Source organism: Pygocentrus nattereri, chromosome 1, assembly GCF_015220715.1.
Source record: "Pygocentrus nattereri isolate fPygNat1 chromosome 1, fPygNat1.pri, whole genome shotgun sequence".
NCBI classification, from domain to species: Eukaryota; Metazoa; Chordata; class Actinopteri; order Characiformes; family Serrasalmidae; genus Pygocentrus; species Pygocentrus nattereri.
Genome location: NC_051211.1, coordinates 47,262,583 through 47,284,102, shown reverse-complemented (window position 1 = coordinate 47,284,102; position 21,520 = coordinate 47,262,583). Strand labels below are relative to the sequence as shown.

The window sequence follows — 21,520 nt, the reverse complement described above, 5'->3', positions numbered from 1 at the left end:
TTTGCCCAAAAGCAAAATAAGAGCCCATTCATTTTGGGCAACTGTAGTCACTACATACACTACTCACAAAAGGTTAGGGAACGTTTACATGTGAACTTAATGTGACCTTCTCTAAACTTTTGAATGCACATGTCCAGCTGTTCAGTGTTTCAGTACTTTCTACACAACTTGCTGTTCTCTAACAAGGAGCTTAACGGCAAGGTGGTGGTGGTGGTGTTACAGTGTGGGCAGGTGTGTCTAGTCAATACAGAACTGCCCTACACTTTGTGAATGGTACAGTGACCAGCCCATACTAATGAATAACATCATTAATCCAGTCATTGTGCCTCTGCATGAACAGCACAGGCCTAATTTCATCTTCATGGACGACAGTGCTCCAGCTCATCGAGGTCGCATCGTTAGGGAATGGCTGATGGAGACTGGGTACCTCAAATGGAGCGGCCTGCACTTTCTCCAGACCTGAATCCCATAGAAAACCTAAAGGATCAGCTGAGACGCTGTGTAGAGGGCTCCTAACTCTGTACCCCAAAACCTCAATGACCTGAGGGCCGCTTTTGAAGAAGAGTGAGATGCTGTGCCTCAGCAGACAATATGTCGACCTGTGAACAGCATGAGACGTCATTGTCAAGCTGTAATTGATGCTCAAGGGCACATGACAAGTTATTGAGACATTGACATTTTTTGTCGGGGTAAACCCACCACTGTTGTTGGCTTTTGTTTCAATAAACTGATTGAGATGAGGAAATCACCATTGTAACCTTCTACTTAAATGCTCTACTTTCATGATATAATATCACTGTAGTGTGAACTTTTTACGTTTTCCATAAATTTCACCTGAAAGCCAAATATCCCTAACTTTTTGTGAGTAATGTATATACTGTTCAGAGCTCACATAAGTTAGAGTAGCTAGCTTTCTCAGCCACATTCAGACATTTTCAAATTCAGGCACTGGTGTTTTCTAGTACTCAATTATAACACACTCACAAATACAAGCTAAACCATTGTAATTCACTGAACTGTTAGCTTGTATATTTTCTCTGTCTATAAAAGGACCTGAAAGCTGATTTCGATATTCGAATACTGGCACCTTGAACAGTTAACCAAGTACTCGGTTGCACAGAACACAGAAAGTTGCCATGCTCTCTTTTCAGTTCAGGGCCACAGCGTAAAGCAGCACAATCACCGCTTTAAAGGCCTAAGAATTCCCATTTAAAAAAATCTCAGACATTTAAGAACATCCTCACAGCAAAGAAGCATCAGCGAGAGAGGGAGAAAGAGAGAAACAACTCCTGATTAAGATTTTTGGGGCTCAAAGTATCAACAATAGCTCACAACATATTTGCCCTGCATACTGTGCTATGACAAACTATTTTTTTTCTATTTAGCAAAGCACTGCTGCTTCATTGTGAGTTATGGAGAAAAGCTGTAAGAGTGGGATTCAAGGTCATTTACTAGAGCACATTACATAGCAGGGGTCACAACAAACCACAACAAACAAAGCACCTCATTTACAAATGTGACACAGTAAAAATTTGCATAAGCATCCTTAAAATATGAACCCATCTCAAACGGGCCTGCACTCTTTCAGCCAATGCTGAAATTAAATGAGCTGAGCATCTGTCCCTCTATGTTTACTTTCTCCAGCGTGTCCACCACATTGTCAGGCCTGAGAGGGCGGCGTTTGGAAAGCCTCTCTGAGCTGCCAGATTGTTCCGCTTCAGACCTGCCGAGTGTTGTGCAAACAGCACAGCTGTAGCCACTGCAACTAATGTGCTGCCACTTTTTACTCCATTACAGAGTCTGAGCAATACCTGAGTACAGACAGCTGCCAGGTTTACATATCTTTCTCTCTGTTCCTACCAAATCATTTTAACCCGTTGAGTTATATGTATTTCATTTCATAACAAGTAACGCAAAGAATTGTATTTACATTCCACTTCCATTGTGTATTGATAGCTATTTTCTGTTTGTTTTAATGTCAAGCAATGACAAAAACAAAAGGTAATGGGTGTTTTCTTTTACACAAAACAAGACTATATCGTTAAATTAGTCAAATTATGTTTTGTTGATTTTCTAAGTGAATAACTCTACAGAGAACACACTTCTGCACATTTACAACACAATCAATGTATTTTTATAAATAACATACATAGCATACAAATAAACATACATTTAAAATGTGGCAAGTGCATTAGGTACATTTCATATTTTCATTTCAAACATTTTCAATGTTTTTCCAGAACAAAAAAGAAATTAGAAAGTAAAGTTTGCAAAAAAAATATACCATATTTAAGATTATTCTCATTGAAAGGTGTATTAACTCATTGCCACTCCAATCAACAAAACATGGAATTTGACCGTAAACAAGTAATTTATTCAAACTTTTTCATATTTACATTTTATGGCATTCCGCAGACGCTCTTATCCAGAGGGACTTACAATTTGATCATTTTACACAGGCAGCATTAGGAGTCTTGCCCAAGGAATCTTACTGCTATAGTGTATGGTGCTTGAACCCCAGTCTACAGCATAAAAGGCAGAGGTGTTACCCCCGACACTATTCCAACCATGTTACCCACTACATGACTGCATGCACAACAATAACTTTTCCTCCAATTCAAATCACAATAAAATCTCTCATTTAAAACCTATGAACACAAATGTGGTACTAATTCAAAGTTTAGAATATGCACTTTTAACAGAGTGAGAGATAAGCACTAAAGAATTAAACCATGATTTGATGGCTGGTGATAACTGTGTCTTCTAAGGGTTAACGTGTATTCCGTAAAACCTTTTCCGTTCTTGCCTTTACAGTAGTTAAAGGAGCATTCCGGCCTGAAAGCATTTAATATGCTTTTTGTCATGTTATGTAATTCTGTATCACAGCATATTTTCCTTCAGCCTCATCCGGTCTGACAGAGATCATGTTTTTGTGTCCTTTTTTGCCTTTACTCAGCATGCATTGCACAAATACATCAAATGACCATGGAGAATCCCTCCATGGTCATGTAGAACTCCACTGATGTAGAGCCAAATAAAAACAGGCATGATGTTTGACAAAGTTAGCTAGCTGGCATCTTTCTAAATTAGTCAGCTTGTGGGGAACAAAAGCCCAGCCTTTAAACTGGAAAACCTCACTTGTGGCACCACTATAGGAGATGAGAAGTCATGTTTACAGATGGTTACATTTTTCATTTTGGCCAGAGTGTCCCTTTAATGTTACAATATCGATGCATCATATTGCACATTCAAAGACTTTAAGACGTTAAGAAGTGATTTTGCTGCATTCATAGTTTTTAATGAATAATCTGTTCTCTATATTATCTGTAACTATAGGATATGAGGTCCTACTGAATGACGTTTAGTTGAGCAGGTGAAGTTGGCGCATTGAAGTCACACCTGTCCTGAGTGTATGTGTGTAGAGATCTCACTGGTGGCAGAGGTAGCGGATGATACGATTTGGAAGGTTCAGTTTGGGCACAGCCTGGGGTGCTTTGGTGCCCAGCTTTGTCCTCAGGATGATGCGGCTCAGCTGCTGCAGAGACAGAGGAGTACCTGCAGAAACACGCAATAGCTGAGTATCACGGGTCTATTGTAATTCACTGCTGATGGAATGAAACCCTGTATCCTCAACACGTCAACTTCACAGGAGAAGAAAAAAATATTCTTCATTTTGAATGGAATTAATGGAAAGTACAAATTGACAAAAACAGAGAAACAAGGTTTTTTGTTCTGACAGCAACAACATGTTTGTGTTGTGTTGCTGAATTTAATTAAGTGCATGACTTATGTTGACTTTGATGCCAAGATGTAAAAAATATAAATATAATTTTCTAAACTGCTTATCCTTCTGGGTCATGGAGGGTGCTGTAGTCTATACCATTGGTGGTACCATGGAAGTGATTGGAACACCTGCATTCAATGATTTGGATGGGTGAGTGAATACTTTTTCGAAATATAGTGTATATATTACTATATATGTGTCCAGGTGTGTGTGCCTCACATATGCATCCAAAATACTTTCTTCACAATGTCCAGTAAAGGCAGCTGTTCACTAATATTGACTGGAATTTATCTGGAAAAACAAACTTGCTTTCCAATCTGAATAATAAAAAAAAAAACACTGCAGGAAATCACAACTGATTAAATCAGAATAGTTGTGGTCAGCTTTTTGTGCAAAAGAAAACAGACAAAGGAGCTGAAGCTGAGACTACAGTCCAGCAAACATGGGTTAAATGTGAGGACCAGGCCCAGAGACCACTGTGTTGTCTGTAGCAGCTGGCCAAGGGATGCGGTGCTACAGATGATGTGACAGGAGTGTGACAGAAGTGCCACAAGCGTGTTGGTGTCCATTGCCCGTGCGAGGTCAAAGGCTATCCCCTAGACACCCACTATTTCTTCTGCTCTTAGGTCCTCAACAACAATCAGGCTACCTCAAGCTGCAACTGTCTACAGAGTAGGAGGTGACCCAAGGAATGTTGCTTATTTATTTCCACCTAAAACATGGCTCAAAAGACAACATCCCTGATTTAATATCAAAGGGCTAATATTAACGTGGTCTGAACACCATATGAACTAGTACAACACCCACTACTAGAGACTTCCATGTAACTCTGCAAACAATCTAAAAAACCTTGGTTCCTAAATGGTTCTTAGCTTGAATACAGGAACTTTTATTAAAATCTATGCAGTGGTATAAACCTTTACATTAGCCCTAATTTTAAAGACTGCCTCCATTTCATCACTTATCCACTGAAAGGTTTTTTAGGGAACCAAAAGTAGTTCCTATATGCCACTGCCACTTGTAAGAGGTCAGTTGCAACCCTGGAGATCTCTGCATCAACAGAGGCTAAATAAACATGAAATGCAGCTGTAGGGCACACATCTGTACTGCGACACAGTGCTCAACTGTCCTCAAAACATCTTCAGTATCATTATCAGGATGCATGGCAACCAAATACAGAAATAAAGCAACATTAGATAAAAAAGGCCTTGAAGAAGCTGTTTTGGCTCAGCGGAAATGGCAAACACAAGATAAAAACAGATCTAAACTCTGGGTGGTTTTTGTCACAAGCTTGAGACTCATCCATTAGAGACTAATGTCTGTTTATATCCTACAATTCAATTAGCGGTCTCTAAATAAAAATGGCACGTATGTTTAGACAGGTTAATAACAGAATTATCGGAACAAACCACCTCCTCAAGGCAGTTTACATTCTTTAATGCTTTACTGGCATGTACTGCTTAGATATGCCTGCCACAGTGCCTCACGGGACAGACCTGCAAAACATTCCAGGAGTAGTTCTTCCAGACCGGAGTCTGCTTTCAGATCTGATCTCCATCCTCATCCTGTTTACCACTGCTCTGCTCTGATTTAAAATCACCAAGGCTGCAGGCCCTCATCTATTATGACAGTGGGCACCAACTTTGACTCTCAACTATATATATATATATATATATATATATATATATATATATATATATATATATATATATATATATATATATATATATATATACACATACATACATACATATATATATATATATATATATATATATATATATATACACATATATATACACACACACACACATTTATATACACACACATACGCACAGAGGCAAGAAAAAGTATGTGAACCTTTTGGAATTTTATGGTTTCCTGCATTAATTTATCATAAAATGTGATCTGATCCTTGTCCAAGTCAAGTGTACTGACAATATAATGTGCCTAAAATAATAATACACAAAAAAATATGACCTTACAGGCACTTATTGCACACACTCATTCAACATTCAAAGCGGTAGTGGAAAAAGTAAATGAACCCTTAGAATTAATAGCCGGCTGACCCCCCCCCCCCCCTTGGCAGCAATAACCTCAACCAGGCGCTTCCTGTAGCTGTGGATGAGACCTGCACATCGTTCAGGAGGAATTTTAGCCCATTCTTCCTGGCAGAACTGCTTTAGCTCTGTCATGTTCCTTGGACGCCTTGTGTGTACGGCTCTCTTCAAGTCAATCCATAGCATTTCTATAGGGTTGAGATCTGGGCTCTGGCTCCAAAAGGTGGATTTTGTTTTTCATAAGCCATTCTGTTGTGGACTTGCTCCAGTGTTTTTGGATCACTGTCCTGTTGCATCACCAAAACTTCTACAGAGTTTCAGCTGACGTACAGACACTTTCACACTTTTCCTGTAGAATTTTTTGATACACTTGGGAATTCAGCTTCCCCTCAATGACTGTAAGCTGCAGGCCCTGATGCAGCAAAGCAGGCCCAAATCATCATGTTCCCTCCACCATACTTTAAGGTTGGGATGATATTTTCATGGTGATGTGCTTTTTTACGCCAGATGTAGCACTGCATGTTCTTTCCAAATAGTTCAATCTTGGTTTCATCTGTCCACAAAACATTTTGCCAGTACCGTTGTGGAGTGTCAATGTGCTCTTTTGCAAACTTCAGGCGTGCAGCAATGTTCTTTTTAGTAAGCAGCGCCTTCCTTCGTGGTGTCCTTCCATAGACACCCTGCTTGTTCAAGGTTTTACGGACTGTAGACTCATGAACACAGATGTTAGCCTGTGCCAATGACGCCTTCAAATCTTTGGCCGTCACTCGGGGTTGTTTCTTTACCTCTTTGATGAGTCTCTGTTGTGCTCTTGGGGTCATTTAAACTGGGCGCCCACTTCTTGGCAGAGTAGCCACAGTCCCAAATTGTCTCCATTTGTAGATTGTTTGCCTTACTGTAAACTGGTGAATTTCTAAAGTCTTTGAAATCACTTTGCAACCCTTCCCAGTATTATGTAAATCAACAATTTTTGATCGTAGATCCTCTGAAAGCTCTTTTTGTCAAAGCATGGCTCACATATGTATGTCTTTCTTGTGTAGAGCAAACTCAAAAAGTTTGAGTGGTTTTTATCAGTCAAAGTATCTCAGTCCACACCTTCTAACTCATTTTCTTAACAAGACTCCAGGCATGCTAACACCTGACTCCAATTAGCTTTCTTAGAGATCATTAGCTCAAGGGTTCACATATCCACTAGCACTATGAGGTTTAAATGGTTGTTCTCAATGTTATTTATGTGTGATATTATGCTAGGCACATTATATTTATCAATACGCTTGACTTGGATGAGGATCTCATCACATTTTATGACAAATTAATGCAGAAAACCATAAAATTCCAAAAGGTTCCAAAATTTCTTGCCACTGTACATACATACACACACACACACATATATATATAGTGCTGTTGTTGGAAGAAAACCTTGTATCTCCAAAGTGGTAACTTCACTTTACTTTTAATGTAAATCAATGGAACCAGAATTCTTTCCAAGTCATTTTGGGCCGTTCCTTTTAGTCCATTCTTTATGAAACTTATACACAATATAAAAGGCAGACATTTTCAAATTATGTAAAAAAAAAAAAAAAAAAGGAAAAAAAAAGTCAAAAACAGAGATACAAGGTTTTCTTTCGAAAGCATATGCACATACATACATATACACACATACACACACACACACACACACACACACACACACACACAAACACATACACACAGGGCGTGTTTGAGCTTATCATTCTTAAAGTACATAAAAACAGCAGCTGAATTGAAACTGTTTTTAGTACATTTAAACACGCAAACATCATAAGTGGATCTCATGGAATAAAACACAATATGTGCAATACGGTATTCAAGAAGATCATAAAGGAAATAACTGATATTTTTTGCTACTTGTGCTGATTTTAAGCTCATTATTACTATATACTCATTATTTGCCATTAATAAGTCATTCAACACAATTCTAGGACAGTGAAGCACAAATTAAAAAATAATAGCAATAGCATGAATAAAAAAAGCAAATTTAAAACTGACACAGAAAACTGACGGCACAGCAATGTTGGAAATTAAGTCAAACCTGCCACTCAGTGGTCATTTTTTGAACTGCCTTCAAAGATTTGTTTTGCTGTTTTGAACCATTTATCCATAGGTTCCTAATAGGGAAATAATTATAAATAAGGCATGAGGAACATTATGTACCACTTATTAATAGATCCTTTGTAACATTAAATTTATATTTAATAACATATACTTTATAACATTATATTTGTAACCATTTTTGTTTTACAGCACTTTAGGGCTTGATGGTCAAGTCAACTATAAAAGAAACAATTCTGGTTATCACTACTTTTAGTGGACCGCTGAAAATTGGTGATCACTTAGAACAATTTTGTACCTTTGTTCCCTGGATTTGTGATGTACTGTGGCTAACCTAGACTGTGGGCTGGTTTCCGAGCAGTGGGTTTTAGTTTTGTTGTTTACTTACTTTCGTAAAGCTGCAGACAGAAAGCAGAAGGTGTTTCAGGTCTGGTGTAGTCGCCAGGCTTTTTCTCGTGCTTGTCTTTGGCGTACACGTTTGCTCCGAACTCCACCAGCAGCTCGATCATTTCCATGTTGTTGGCCTTTGCTGCATGGTGCAGTGCTGTCTCATGCAGCCGGGCAGCGTTTACTTTAGCTCCTTATTCAAAAAAAGCAGATCAAAAAGAGGGATATTTTTACATGTTTACAGGCCTCAAAATATTTCTCATTGGTTTGATTTTTTTATTAAATTCAGGACAGGTAGAGTTGCCTCAGACTGCCTAAACATGTCTGTAATAGTGAACCTTTCTGAAACAAATGTCTTTACATTTAGGGGAAAATCTAAACTAATCTAATCCATTATTTGTATATAATTGGAATAAAGTTGCTTTTTTCCTGGAAAGGCAACCAAAAACCTGTAAAATCCTGGATGGGTGGCAACTTTATCACTCAGAATGCAGGAATTAGGATTATTTGCAGGTTTCTGGATTAAACGTTGCCGAGGACTGAACATGCTTGGCCTGCACATACTAGTGATTTTGTGAACTGTATGTGATCTTTTAGCAATAACAAGCTTAAAAAGTCAAACATGTATGGTCTCTTTATACCAGGGGTCACCAATCTAATCCACACAGGGCTGGTGTGGCTGAGGTTTTCATTCCAGTTAGGCAGAAACACTCCTGATTCCACTGGCTTTCTTAGTTGGTCTCATTCTTAAAACAACTGATGAGTTATATGAAGTTCTCTCTTACATGGTTGTAATGAAACCCTGTAGCCACACTGGCCCTTAGTGGATAAGTTTGGTGACCCATGCTCTAAACCAGGGGTCTTTAAATAAAAAGGCCCAGTTAGAGGTACTTTCCTCAAGCAGATGTCCAGAACATCATAGTCTCTAATTTGCATCATAATTCTCTGTAGTTTATCGGTTATAGATCCAGGTCCGCATAGGACAGCTCCCTGTCCGGACTCACAAAGCGGTCCGCCTATTGGTCACCACTACACAATGGCCACACCCCATATTCCATCCCCTCTACTGAGACAGCCAGTGAGAGTAGTTGTCACTCCAAAAATGGGATGTTCTTCACAAAGGAATAAATGACTAAATTAAGAGGTTATTAGTTTGTACTCTTCACATTTTCAATCAGAAGAACAGGAAACTACATTAAAGTGTATATATGAAAATATACACTCACTGGCCACTTTATTAGGTACACCTTGCTAGTAAAATGTTGGACCCCCTTTTGTCTTCAGAACTGCCTTAATTCTTCGTGGCATACTTTCAACAAGGTGTTGGAAACGTTCCTCAGAGATTTTGGTTGGTTATTTGAGTTTCTGTTGCCTTTCTATCATCTGGAACCAGTCTGCCCATTCTCCTCTGACCTCTCACAACAACAAGGCATTTTTTCATCCACACAACTGACCGCTCACTGGATATTTCCTCTTTTTCGGACCGTTCTCTGTAAACCCTAGAGATGGTTGTGCATGTAAATCGTGTAGATCTGCAGTTTCTGAAATAGTCAGACCAGCCCGTCTGGCACCAACAACCATGCTACATTCAAAGTCCCTTAAATCCCCTTTCTTCCCCGTTCTGATGCTCGGTCTGCACTTCAGCAAGTTGTCTTGACCACCTCTACATGCCTAAATGCATTGAGTTGCAGCCGTGTGATTGGCTGATTAGCTATTTGTGTTAACAAGCAATTGTACCTAATAAAGCAGCCAGTGAGTGTATGTCCTTTAATGTCTTTTTGATTGCTGCAACAATCTTGTGAATATTTCTTTGGGTTTTCTTTCCATCTTTACCTGCATTGAGTAACACCTTGACGCACTCCAGGTGTTGGTTAGCACAGGCTACATGCAGTGGAGTCCCATTGTACAGATCATAGGCTTCCAGACTAGCTCCTTTCGATATCATTAGCTTTACACACTCAGCATTACCTGCACAGCATATACACACACATATGAACAATCATTATGCAATTATTAAGTCACTCTTGCTGTAATTGTGTAGTAATGGTGGGACAAATGGCAATAATATTACAATGCATGTCATTTTCACAATAACCCACATGCATTTCAATATTTAGTTTCTAGGTTATCCAGTGTAAAGTTTGAATGTAAAACATGCAACAGCAAATTTGGTGTTTGCTAAAATAAACTGTTTAACATGTAATAAGGAAAAATCTAACCATTTGGTGTAAACAAATGAGTAAAATATTGTAATGGAGCAATAAGTTGATTTTTACTAAATATGCAGTTGTTTAGTGTTCTAGAAGTACTAACAACACTATGACATTATTTATCATGGTATACAATATCATATTATCATATCGCCCACCCTTATCACCTACTGCATCTGGAATTCTGGCTCTGTAAATATGGTGCGTCGCTCTGATCTCTCACCGCCCATGCAGGCCTCATGTAGTGGAGAGGTGGTGCGGGAGGTGAGGGCAGGGTTGACTTTTGCCCCGTACTCCAGCAGCAGCTGCACACACTCAAAGCTCCCGATAGAGCACGCCTCACACAGAGGAGTGCTTCCGTCCACGTTCCTCGCATCCACCTGGAAACCAGCACAGACCAGGAAGAAAGAATCCCGAGATGAGTTCATTTCTGATTAGTGACGTCTGATTAGAGTGTGACTAAATTATATTAACTCAAAGTCACAGTTTTACAAAGGTAATCATAAAAATAGCAAAGTGCTGGGAGATATATAATCTATACTGATATATTATGGTGATATAAATGGTGTCGGTGTCGCACCATTACACTGATTTTTTTTTTTTTGTCGGATAGATATGAAACATTTAACTGCAAAACATGTCATTTGCATGGTAATGCATGAGATGGTTCTGAAAGAAAAGCTAACAATATAGCAAATAAAATAACTTGTCAATTTAATTTCTCAATCTTTCTGTCTAATTAACTTTTACAACACTGTGTAAGGTTCCTTTTGGTGAAGCAAGAGGAGCAGAAAAAACAACAATAAAAAGGTGCAGTAAAAAAAGGTTATTACAGTTTATATGTTATACAGAGGACTGTCTGTGTCTGTCTGTCTGCCCTGTGATGGACTGGCGATCTGTCCAGGGTGTATCCTTGCCTTCCACCCAATGACTGCTGGGATAGGCTGCAGCAACCCCCACCCCCCCACATGTTCTTCCTAAGGTGAACTGGGTCTGTTAGAACCAGAGGCACAGTCAGTATCAAACTTTAAAATGGGGTGGCCAAGTCAGAGCAGCAGTGGATGAAATACACAAATCATGTACTGGAGTTAAAGTCCAGACACCCAAGGTAAAATATTACTCCAGTAAAAACAGAAGTTCCTCCCTTTAGACCTCCACTTGAGTAAAAGTACAAGAGTATTTGCCTTTAAATGTACTTAAGTATCGAAAGTAAAAGTACTAAAAGAGTAATTCTGGCTCTGATGTCCTGTTATCATTTTTATAACAAGATTCGCTTCATGAACTCATTTTAGGTGAAAGTCCTCCAGCGTCTCTCTTGGTAAACCAGTCTTTTAATAGAACGTCATTAATTTGTGATGCTGATGTTTATTAAAATGATCATAAGCACAAAATACTGAAGGTAAACAGTTTCCATCAGGGAGAACCGAGTGGCTCTGAAATCACTTTTTACACACAAGAAAAGTTTCAGTTTAAGATTTATTTGCAACTCAGTTTAATAAAAACTTGCTTTAAACTTCACAAATGAGTTTCCTTTATTATGTTGATCTGTAGGTCTTTGTTCATAAACATAAACCAACCCAAACTAATTTACTATAAAATGAAAGTGTTTGTATAAATTCAGAAAAAAGCCGCGTCAGTCTCGACTGCATATGTGGACATATTTCTATATTGTGCTCTATTTACACAAAGTTAGGTTAGTTCATCATTTATGTTGAATAGACACTCACAAAAGTTTACGCTGCTGCGCTGACGTTGAACCGTGCGCTGCACTGGGTCGGTATGACCAACAGGTCAAAACAAGCTCTAAACAAAGTGACCGCTGTGCCCTGATTGGTGCTCTGGCTTCACACATCTTTTGTTTTGACATATTATGTTTTTATACACACATAAACCAAAAGGAACAACAGATTTTGCAAAAAAGTGAGATATTTGACTTTGAAATGTAGTGGAGAGAAAATAAAAAGTCAACAAAAATGGAAAAACGTCAGTAAAGTACTGATTCACAAAAAACTACTTAAGCACAGTAACAAATTACAGTTAGTTACTGTCCACCACTGAGTCAGAACTACAGATTTTATCGGTGTAACAAACTAAAAGGAAAAAAATGAAATAAACGGCCCTCATTTATCAACTGTTCTTAAGAAGAAATTTATTTTTAAAACCCAGGTAGGCTTTTAATTAGCAATTAGTTAATGTGACAAACAATTATAACCAAGTTGTTAACACATCTCATCATTGGATAAGCTAATCCATTTAATGTAACCTCAGTACAGTCTGTGCAAGAAATATCATTTTCGTCCCTGTATCATTTTGAATACTTTTAATGACTTGTGTAGCAAAACAGAAATACTGTAGAGAACAGATGCAGAGGCAAAACTCTGAATTTCTAATGTATAAAGCTACTGTCTCCTGCTTCATTAAGCAAAGTAAACACGACTAATGTTAATATTGTGACCAGCACGCTCTAGTTGCTCAGTGGGTAAGACTGGACACCCCTGCTCTGACCTGTGCTCCGGCATCCAGCAGCAGCCTCACACACTGCGTCTGTCCCCGGATGGCAGCCTCATGGAGTGGAGTGATGGAGTCTACAGCCACTATATTCACTGAGGCTCCACTTTGGATCAGACTCTGCAGCTGGGATGCCTGACCATGATAAGCAGCCTTGTGTACCTCTGTCCTCTCAGACCAGAAGCCTATCACACAAAACGGTAAGTAGTTACAACAGGTAAACCAAGTTAGTTATTTCATACAGAATCAGGACTTGTATTTTGATAGTGTTGCCAGCTGTTTTTGGTTGTTTGTTCAGGAAACAATACTCCCATTAATCCAAGCATTCTCATATGTTAGTATTTCTTAGTTAACCGTTTGCATACAAGGAATGAGCGTTTAGCTCAGATCTGAGAAAAGAAGCTTGCTACTCTGATGCTTGTTTAGCTGGTCACCCATCATGGTCATACTGCATATATTACCAGCATCCAAAACATTTACATTTATGGCATTTAGCAGACGCTCTTATCCAGAACGACTTACAATTTGATGACTTTACACAGGTAGGCAAAGGCAGTGTTAGGAGTCTTGCCCAAGGACTCTTATAGGTATAGTGTAGGGTACTTACCCCGGTGGGGATTGAACCCCAGTCTACAGCATAAAGGCAGAGTTGCTATCTGGGGCGTTATCCACTACACTATACTACACTACACTATATTTAGGTCAGGTTAGCTGACATCTAGCTACCTTAAAACTGGGTCATGAGCATATCTACCTGCCAGCTGAATTTAGAAAAAAAATCAGGAGAGCTGAGATGGCAACCCCAGTATGGAGTTAGAAAGAGTATGAATAATGTAAATAATTTCTACTACTTTATTTCTTATATATATTACACATACACACACTACAATTCATACAAAATCAATTTGCTGTAGATACATGTTCTAAATAGTCATGTTAATATGCTACTATAGTTTCACATGTTATATATCGAAATGTCAAAATGAGTTCAAGGTGAAAGATACATCGCTAAACGGTACGTCGAACTATGGCGCTCATAACTCTACTAGGATGATCACGTTAAGACTCAATCGGGTTAAAGAAGATATTTCAGTAATCGATGCTGCGCCTTTCTGTATAAGGAGAACAGCACATGCCGGTCTATCATACACAGCGCTGCGCTGCTGCCGGGAGCACTTTTCAGACTTACCGATATCACCGAAGAAATACGGCATCGCTGTTTCCACCTCCATCTCTCAGCTTCACCAAATAAATATATGCTATACTAAATGAGGGTCTTCTTAACGAAACGATCTGAATACCACGCTAACATGCCGTGTTTACATATGCAGCAAGTGTGTCACGTGATCGCTCCTGATTCAGGGCCACGAGCGCATTATGGGAGTTGTAGTGCAGTTATGCCTCTATTACAAAGAGCCGAAAATTAAAAAAAAAAAAAGTATTTTTATTACAACAATATCAGCAACAAAATATTATTTGCACAATATTTTAAGACTCTTAGCAGCTGGTGACAATACTGTCTCATAAAATCAACCCAGACCAGCGTTTTTCTGACCTTTACTGGAAGTTTATCTCGATGTTTAGCTTTATTCACAGGATGCTCTGATTTTCTCTGAAAATGGCAGGTTTTCATTTGAGCCAAGCAGGAGAACAGTTCACATAGCTATTCAGCTGTTTGAAGATTCAGATCAACTCATTGATAAAGAGGAACAAAGATCCACTTCTGCTTGACTGGAATGAAAATGTGTAGCCACAGCAGCCCTTTGCGGAAAAGACTGGAGACCCTTTATCCATAACAAGAAAATAAGACACATAAAGCAGTTCATTTTTATCGTTTGTAGCAGAGGTAGTTGATAATGCGCTGTGATAGGTCCAGTTTAGTCACAACCTGCGGTGCTCTGGTGCCCAGCACTGTTCTCAATACAATACGGCTCAGCTGCTGCAGAGACAGTGGAGTACCTGAGGGAACACACGCACACAAACACACACACACACACACACACACAACAGCTTAGCAAAACTGAACCTTTATATGCACAAAGACTTGCAATAAACAGACAGGGAGTCAGGAATATCATAATCAGCCATTGCTCTCACTCTCATAGTGCTGTAGGCAGATGTGAGATGGACAGCCAGGAGTGGTGTAGTCTATGGGTTTGCGTCCCAGGTTATCTGTAACATTAACGTCACCCCCAAACTCCACCAGCAGCTCGATCAGGTCAGGTCGCCCCACTTTCGCTGCATGATGGAGGGCCGTCTCATGGAACTTTATGGCGTTCACCTTGGCACCTTTAAGAATAACACTTTTCTTTCATTTAAACAAAGTAAAACACATGTTTGCGATAATTTAAAAGTGATTTCAGCTTAGCATCTTTAGGACTTTTATTAGTGGATATTATGTACAGTCGTTGGCACATTGACACCCCCAGTCAAAATATGTTTTGTTGATTTGTTGAGCTGTAATGGCATTTGTCTGCAAATTTTACTGCACAATTTTTTCTTATTTGCTTTGTTTAACACATTGGAGAAAATAAAATATAAATATACAGTGTGCCATAACCTTTGCACAGGCTACATTACATGTTTTTTTTCCCTCAATAACTTCAATTCAGCAAATCGCTCTTGTCAGAACAAAACCTTGTATCTCAAAAATGGTAACATGCTTTACTTTTAATATAAGTCAGTGGAACTGGAGTTTTTTCCCAGTCATTTTTGGCTGTTTCCTTTGATTCATTCATCATGAAATTTACACACAACGTAAAGGACAACTGGCATTTTCAAATTATGTCAAGAACTGAAAAACAACAAAAATGGAGATACATAGCGGCGAAACAGTAATTGCGCATTAAAATGTGCAGAAGTTTGTTACATTTTACATTTGGCAGATGCTCTTATCCAGAGCGACTTACAATTTGAGCATTCTTATACAGGTAGGCGAAGGTGGTGTTAGGAGTCTTGCCCAAGTACTCTTACTGGTATAGTGCAGGGTGCTTGCCCAGGCGGGGGGATTGAACCCCAGTTTTCAGCATAGAAGGCAGAAGTGTTACTCACCACACTATACCAGGTTGTTCTTTGTGGAGGATGTGGTAACTTATTTTTCTTAGAAAATCAACAAAATATGTAACTTGACCAAATCATTTGCATATGCCTGCACTTCAGCAGCGTTCTTAAATGATCAGTTTTCTTAAATAATCTTCAGGCCCATTGTAAAACGATATAATGCGACATGAATATTTTATTATTGATGATTACTAAGTGAGCAGTTGAATCAGTAGATTCCCGCTCACCTGCATTGAGCAGCAGCAGGGCGCAGTCCAGATGCGCTTTAGCACAGGATGCATGCAGCGGCGTCCCAAAGTAAATGTCAAAGGCCTCCAGCAGCGCTCCCTTTGATATCATCAGCTTCACACACTCTGGATTACCTGCACCAAAAATGCTCAATGATTCTGATGAAGTGAAGATATTCACATTAAGGGCGAAAGAATAATACAATGCTTGTAAGGTGTACAACATGCATCACAATGTCTACAAGAGGAGACTAAATGTGCCCGTTAAACAGCAGTGGCACAATTATACAAAGACAAGAGCGTCATTTATAGGCCAATCTTTGCTCTGAACATGTAATTCAGCAATTGGACAAGTTCTGATATGTTTGAAGACCAGAAACATGGATGCATTCACTGTGCTTTTCAATGCTGAACCATATACCAAAATGTCACAACATCATTTTACATCACGTATTGTCAATAAATAGTCACTTGCCCATTACTTTCACTGTAACATTTTATTTGATCCTGAATTAATTTAAAATGTCAGTCTGGCATATTAAACAGCAAATAATATTTATATTGTGTCTGTGGAAATTTTGTTTGACATGTTCAGCCCACACAGTGTGCAGAAAAAAGCACCGGCTCATAAGATCAGTCATTAAATAAATAAAAACAACAAAACATTTTGGCTGTAAAGAGATCAGAATCTGCCACAAAATTTAAATACATGACACTATACACCTCTTTAATAAATGAATCATTTGCAAAAATCTATACCATTTACTAAAGAAAAAATCAATTAATAAAAAATGAATAAAACAGAAAACACTGGTTATTGCTGTAGTTTACAGGCTCTCTACAATTGTTATGTCAGCAGTTTTAATGATGTACGGAGTTGAACAGAAGTACTGACAATATACACCAGACTCAGAAAATTGTGCCATTATCATGATAACGATATATTGGGTGTTTCACCCATAATGGCCACCCTGGCCACCATACCAGTTACCAGGAGCAAAAACAAAAGTATCCACATTGAAATATGAATATGAACATTACTATTTTTCTACTAAATGCAATTTTTTTATTTGATACATATCTGTAAAAGTATTTGTCTAAAAAGTCAAAAAAAAAAGAATTTCACTTTATAAATCATGTCTTGAAAGGAGTTTTGTTTTGTATGCTACAGTATTTTAATGTTACCGCTCTGGTTTCATAACTGCTGTGTGTTTTTGATTATAGTTGTTATGACCTTTTAACTTATTATTTTTTATCATTATCATTTTGTTAGGCTTCCATTATCTTATTTTTGCTGATTTCATATATTAACTCTTATTTGTTGAATGCTGTGCTGATAGTGTTATAATCAGACTGGTTGTGATGAGGTTCAGTTGGTCTTGTGTTGTTTGCTCTAGGCTGACGTACTTGTTGCCAATAATATGCGCTGTCCAGCTATTTATGTCAGGTGTTTTTCAGTCATCATGTTTACGTACTTGCTTTGTAACACACTGTGAAGACAGTTTAACAGGCTCCAGGTTTTGTGTACATCATTAGCATGCAAGAACATAAGGAACATGTGGAATTAAGATGATTTGGGGAACATCTGTTTAAAACAGCTAGGTTGTGGATGCTCACAGGCAAAAAAGCAGCAGGGGTGCTAAGAAAGAGTGGCGCTTAACATCAATGACGCAGTGTAAATAAGACAGAGCAGCAGAGTCCAATAGGAGACTCTGCCACTGTATAAGGGTGATGAATAATGGCACCGCCCCCCTCATCACACCCTTAATCCACATATTATTATTGCTCCATAAATTAGCTTGCCTTTGCTAGTGGTTTCATGCTTAGTCCCAGTCTCACCTCGTATGCAGGCCTCGTGGAGTGGGGAGGCTGTGAGCGCAGTGAGGGAGGGGTTGACTGAGGCTCCATGATCCAGAAGCAGCCCCACACACTCCACACTGCCCGCTGCACAAGCATGGCAGAGTGGGGTGCTGCCATGAATGTTTCGCACATCCACCTTCCATATAACAGACACAAAAGCAGAGGATAATAATGTGGCCTAAAATCATAATCAAGTAAAAGTAATGGCTCAAGTAGAACTAAACAGCAAGCAGACATGCCAATATTCAACGGTTCTCTGTGATATTTTACACATGGTTTTCTTATTGTGTAGACACTCTGAAACACTGTCACCGCACCTTAGTTGAACAAGCTGCAGTTTCACCACAGACATGTTTATTAAGGCTGGTGAAATGCCCAAAATGTAGAGCCACCAATTCATCACTACTACTAATAATATACAGAGAACATTACATGTACATTTGCCTTATACAAGTGTTTCTGTTTTCAGTAGAATATTGAAATAATACTGTAAAACTGTGAGTTCACAACTACTACTTTTAATCACTCTCTTGTTGACTGCAACACATTTTAAGCATGTAAACAACTAACCAGGGTAAAGTAAGCCCCCCCACCTGGCAAGGTTTGTTTTAACGCAGTGTTTCAAAAAAGTCTCCTAAATAAACAATGAGAAAAGTCCGTAAAATACATCACGCTGATATCTGCTGTTCTGCTTTGAGGTAAAAATGAATTTACCACATTTGCCAGTGTCTGTTTTTGCTAATGATATTTATTTTGATGGTATTTTTTGTATTTAGGGTTAAAGCTTATGTTGTTCAAACAACTTTGAACTGTACTGAATGATTGTGTTGTATGTCGAATTACCAGACTCTTTAGCCACTTTTACAGCCAGCCCCTCGGGCTCTCATTAACCCCGTCTAAGGGGGTAGGCTGTAACTTTTGCATTCACTGCCTTTTCAGCTGAACTGTACATAAGCAGGCGCTGGAAACAAAGAGCATGTTTTTATTAGTAGCACAGATATGAAAGCCTGTTTCTTTCACTGGAAAAACATATGTAGCTATTTAGTTAGTCATAATAGTGAGAAAGTTTCCCATAATTATGACCTGGTACATCATGTTCATAACATAGTGTCTCATAAGTCTGACTTACTGTGTCATAGTTATGACTTACTTTCTCAAAATGACGACTTAGTGCGTCATAATTGAGATTCTAGCATGTCATAATAACGACTATAACTTAGCATTGCATAATTACGATTTAGCATCCCAGAACTATAGACTCTCAATTATAATCTCATAATATGTCAATTATGACTTTCCCTTCATACTTACGACTTAACATGACTTAGCATCCCATAATCATAGACTATATCAATTATGACTTCGCATTTCATAGTTATGACTTGGTTTCTCATTCCATAATGTCATAATAATGTTTCAGCATCTCAAAATAATAAGAGACTTTCTCATGACTATGAGACACTAAGTCATTATTACGATATATGTAGTCATAATTATGAGACATTCTCATTATTATGAGACACGGAGTCCTGACTGACATGCTACACGTGGTCTTTTCAGGTAGGACGTCCACGCTGCTTATATTAACTAAAAAAAACAATATTCTTCCTCAAATACCTTTCAAATTATTTAGTCAAATCCACGCTGAGCGAGGTACTGGACAGCTGAGGGACTTTACCTGCGCTCCGGCGTCCAGCAGCATGCGGACACACTGCGGATGGCCCTGAATGCAGGCGTCGTGCAGAGGAGTGATGTTGTCCACCGTCACTGTGTTGACCGACGCGCCGCTGTCCAGCAGCTGCCTGAGCTGCAGGACTCGGCCTAAAGAAGCGGCCTCATGAACGGGAGTCCTGTCCGCCCAGAACCCTGCAGCAGTTTCACCGCATCAGCCACAGCAGAGGAGAATCAGCGCGATGCTCAGAGACAAACACAGGAACTAGCAAGCCTGGGCTCAGTATAGCAGGAGAGACGAGCACCTCGGCGTTCTTACTTTCTCGCTACACTCATAATTTTACTCAGAGTAGCCCAACATGCGGGCTAGACACGCCAATGTTTAATGGAAGCCAGTGCAGCACGGAACTACTGAAGCTCGTCTGTAGGTCACCTTACAACCTGAGGAAAAGTCGACTTACCGATATCTCCATAAAATGTCTGTCTGGCTGCAGTTAAATCCATATTAGGGTCAGTTCAGCATTGCCACACACACGGTGGGATGTTACTCCACACAGGCGGTGGTGTTTTTGCGCAAGTAAACTATTTTTAGATGAAGATTCATATGATCCATGAAAGCGGCACTTGCTCTGTCAGGCGGAGTGTAGGAATTCTGGGAAATGTAGTTTATTTCCATTGACATGCGCGTCTTACTTTAAATCGAACAATATGGGTAGAATGAGGAATTTCACTTTTTATGACTACGAACCAACTTCTTAATATGCTTTATTAGCCTAAGACAAACCAGTTTTATTACCTTCACACCTAAACAAGCCACCAGTTTAGCCAATAATTGTAGTTAGAGTCGACCTCATAAGTTCATTCATGGGAACAAGATATGCCCCCTTGTGGACATTAATATGTTAAAGGGAAGTTCCACCGACTTTTCTAAATTTCTATATAATTAGATTGTTGATATGTAAACAGTCATTCAGAGTGGTTTGAAGTGAAATGCTCTGTTCACGCCATTATTATCCAGGTCACTAATAGAACACAAAATGTGAATAAGCTGCCTGATGTCTGAGACATTGTTTTACCTCAGTTTTGAGGGTTTTCCTACAAATACACACTTCTCAAACCCTTCATGGTGAAGAAGTCCAGGACATTATTTTGGTAAGGCAAAACAATTCCCAAAGAATTTTAGAAAATTCCCAAAGAATTTTATAACATTATAACACTACTGAGCCTAGTCCTGGACAAAACAACATTCCAAAAAGAGATTCCCCATAGTACTAGGGCTAACCTAATTCCTATCCAGGCAATTGACTCCATATTTTGTTACTGAATACTTTAAAGATTTATGAAAAGTTGTCTGGCATAAACATAGATGCTAATTACCTCCCAATATTAAGACATGTTGGCACCCATGAGTATAATTTTTTTTAGTCAGTGGGTGAGGGGGTGGGGTTATGGTAACTTTCTGGTGAGCCAAATTGAAAGACATCTCTGGTCAAGTTTGGGCACTTGTGTTTTTTCGTGATGAGAAACTGCCCTGGACAAAAAAAGGCCACAAATTCCAGTTGTGAAGCAGGTATCCAGAAAACAAACTATCATCCAAAACCCCTTTTGTTACATTTCAGGATTTTTACCACTTTGACAAATGAAGCATAAAACTGCTGCTCA

At 38.9% G+C, this 21,520-nt stretch overlaps 2 protein-coding genes across 2 annotated transcripts; both read right to left on the bottom strand.

Moving 5' to 3' along the window:
• Positions 1 to 283: 283 nt before the first annotated feature.
• Positions 284 to 14,364, bottom strand: asb13a.2 (ankyrin repeat and SOCS box containing 13a, tandem duplicate 2). Its single transcript, XM_017712195.2, has 6 exons — positions 14,230 to 14,364; positions 13,038 to 13,225; positions 10,756 to 10,912; positions 10,156 to 10,290; positions 8,324 to 8,515; positions 284 to 3,555 (listed from the first exon to the last, which is right to left on the bottom strand). Exons 1-6 carry the CDS (start codon positions 14,270 to 14,272, stop codon positions 3,428 to 3,430), a joined length of 843 nt encoding a protein of 280 aa, XP_017567684.1. The 5' UTR covers positions 14,273 to 14,364; the 3' UTR covers positions 284 to 3,427.
• Positions 14,365 to 14,468: 104 nt separating this feature from the next.
• On the bottom strand, positions 14,469 to 20,500 carry asb13a.1 (ankyrin repeat and SOCS box containing 13a, tandem duplicate 1). Its single transcript, XM_017712194.2, has 6 exons — positions 20,320 to 20,500; positions 19,866 to 20,053; positions 18,167 to 18,323; positions 16,328 to 16,462; positions 15,138 to 15,329; positions 14,469 to 14,999 (listed from the first exon to the last, which is right to left on the bottom strand). Exons 1-6 carry the CDS (start codon positions 20,360 to 20,362, stop codon positions 14,869 to 14,871), a joined length of 846 nt encoding a protein of 281 aa, XP_017567683.1. The 5' UTR covers positions 20,363 to 20,500; the 3' UTR covers positions 14,469 to 14,868.
• Positions 20,501 to 21,520: the final 1,020 nt, after the last annotated feature.

Excerpts from the sequence above, each read along its gene's own strand:
- asb13a.1 (XM_017712194.2), bottom strand. The coding sequence starts at position 20,362 with ATGGATTTAACTGCAGCCAGACAGACATTTTATGGAGATATCG. Across the intron at positions 18,324-19,865 it reads TGCTGGACGCCGGAGCGCAG|GTGGATGTGCGAAACATTCA; the intron begins GTAAAGTCCCTC and ends GTTATATGGAAG. Across the intron at positions 15,000-15,137 it reads CTGCCTACAGCACTATGAGA|GTACTCCACTGTCTCTGCAG; the intron begins GTGAGAGCAATG and ends GTGTTCCCTCAG.
- asb13a.2 (XM_017712195.2), bottom strand. The coding sequence starts at position 14,272 with ATGGAGGTGGAAACAGCGATGCCGTATTTCTTCGGTGATATCG. Across the intron at positions 13,226-14,229 it reads GTATTTCTTCGGTGATATCG|GCTTCTGGTCTGAGAGGACA; the intron begins GTAAGTCTGAAA and ends TTTGTGTGATAG. Across the intron at positions 10,913-13,037 it reads TGCTGGATGCCGGAGCACAG|GTGGATGCGAGGAACGTGGA; the intron begins GTCAGAGCAGGG and ends GCTGGTTTCCAG.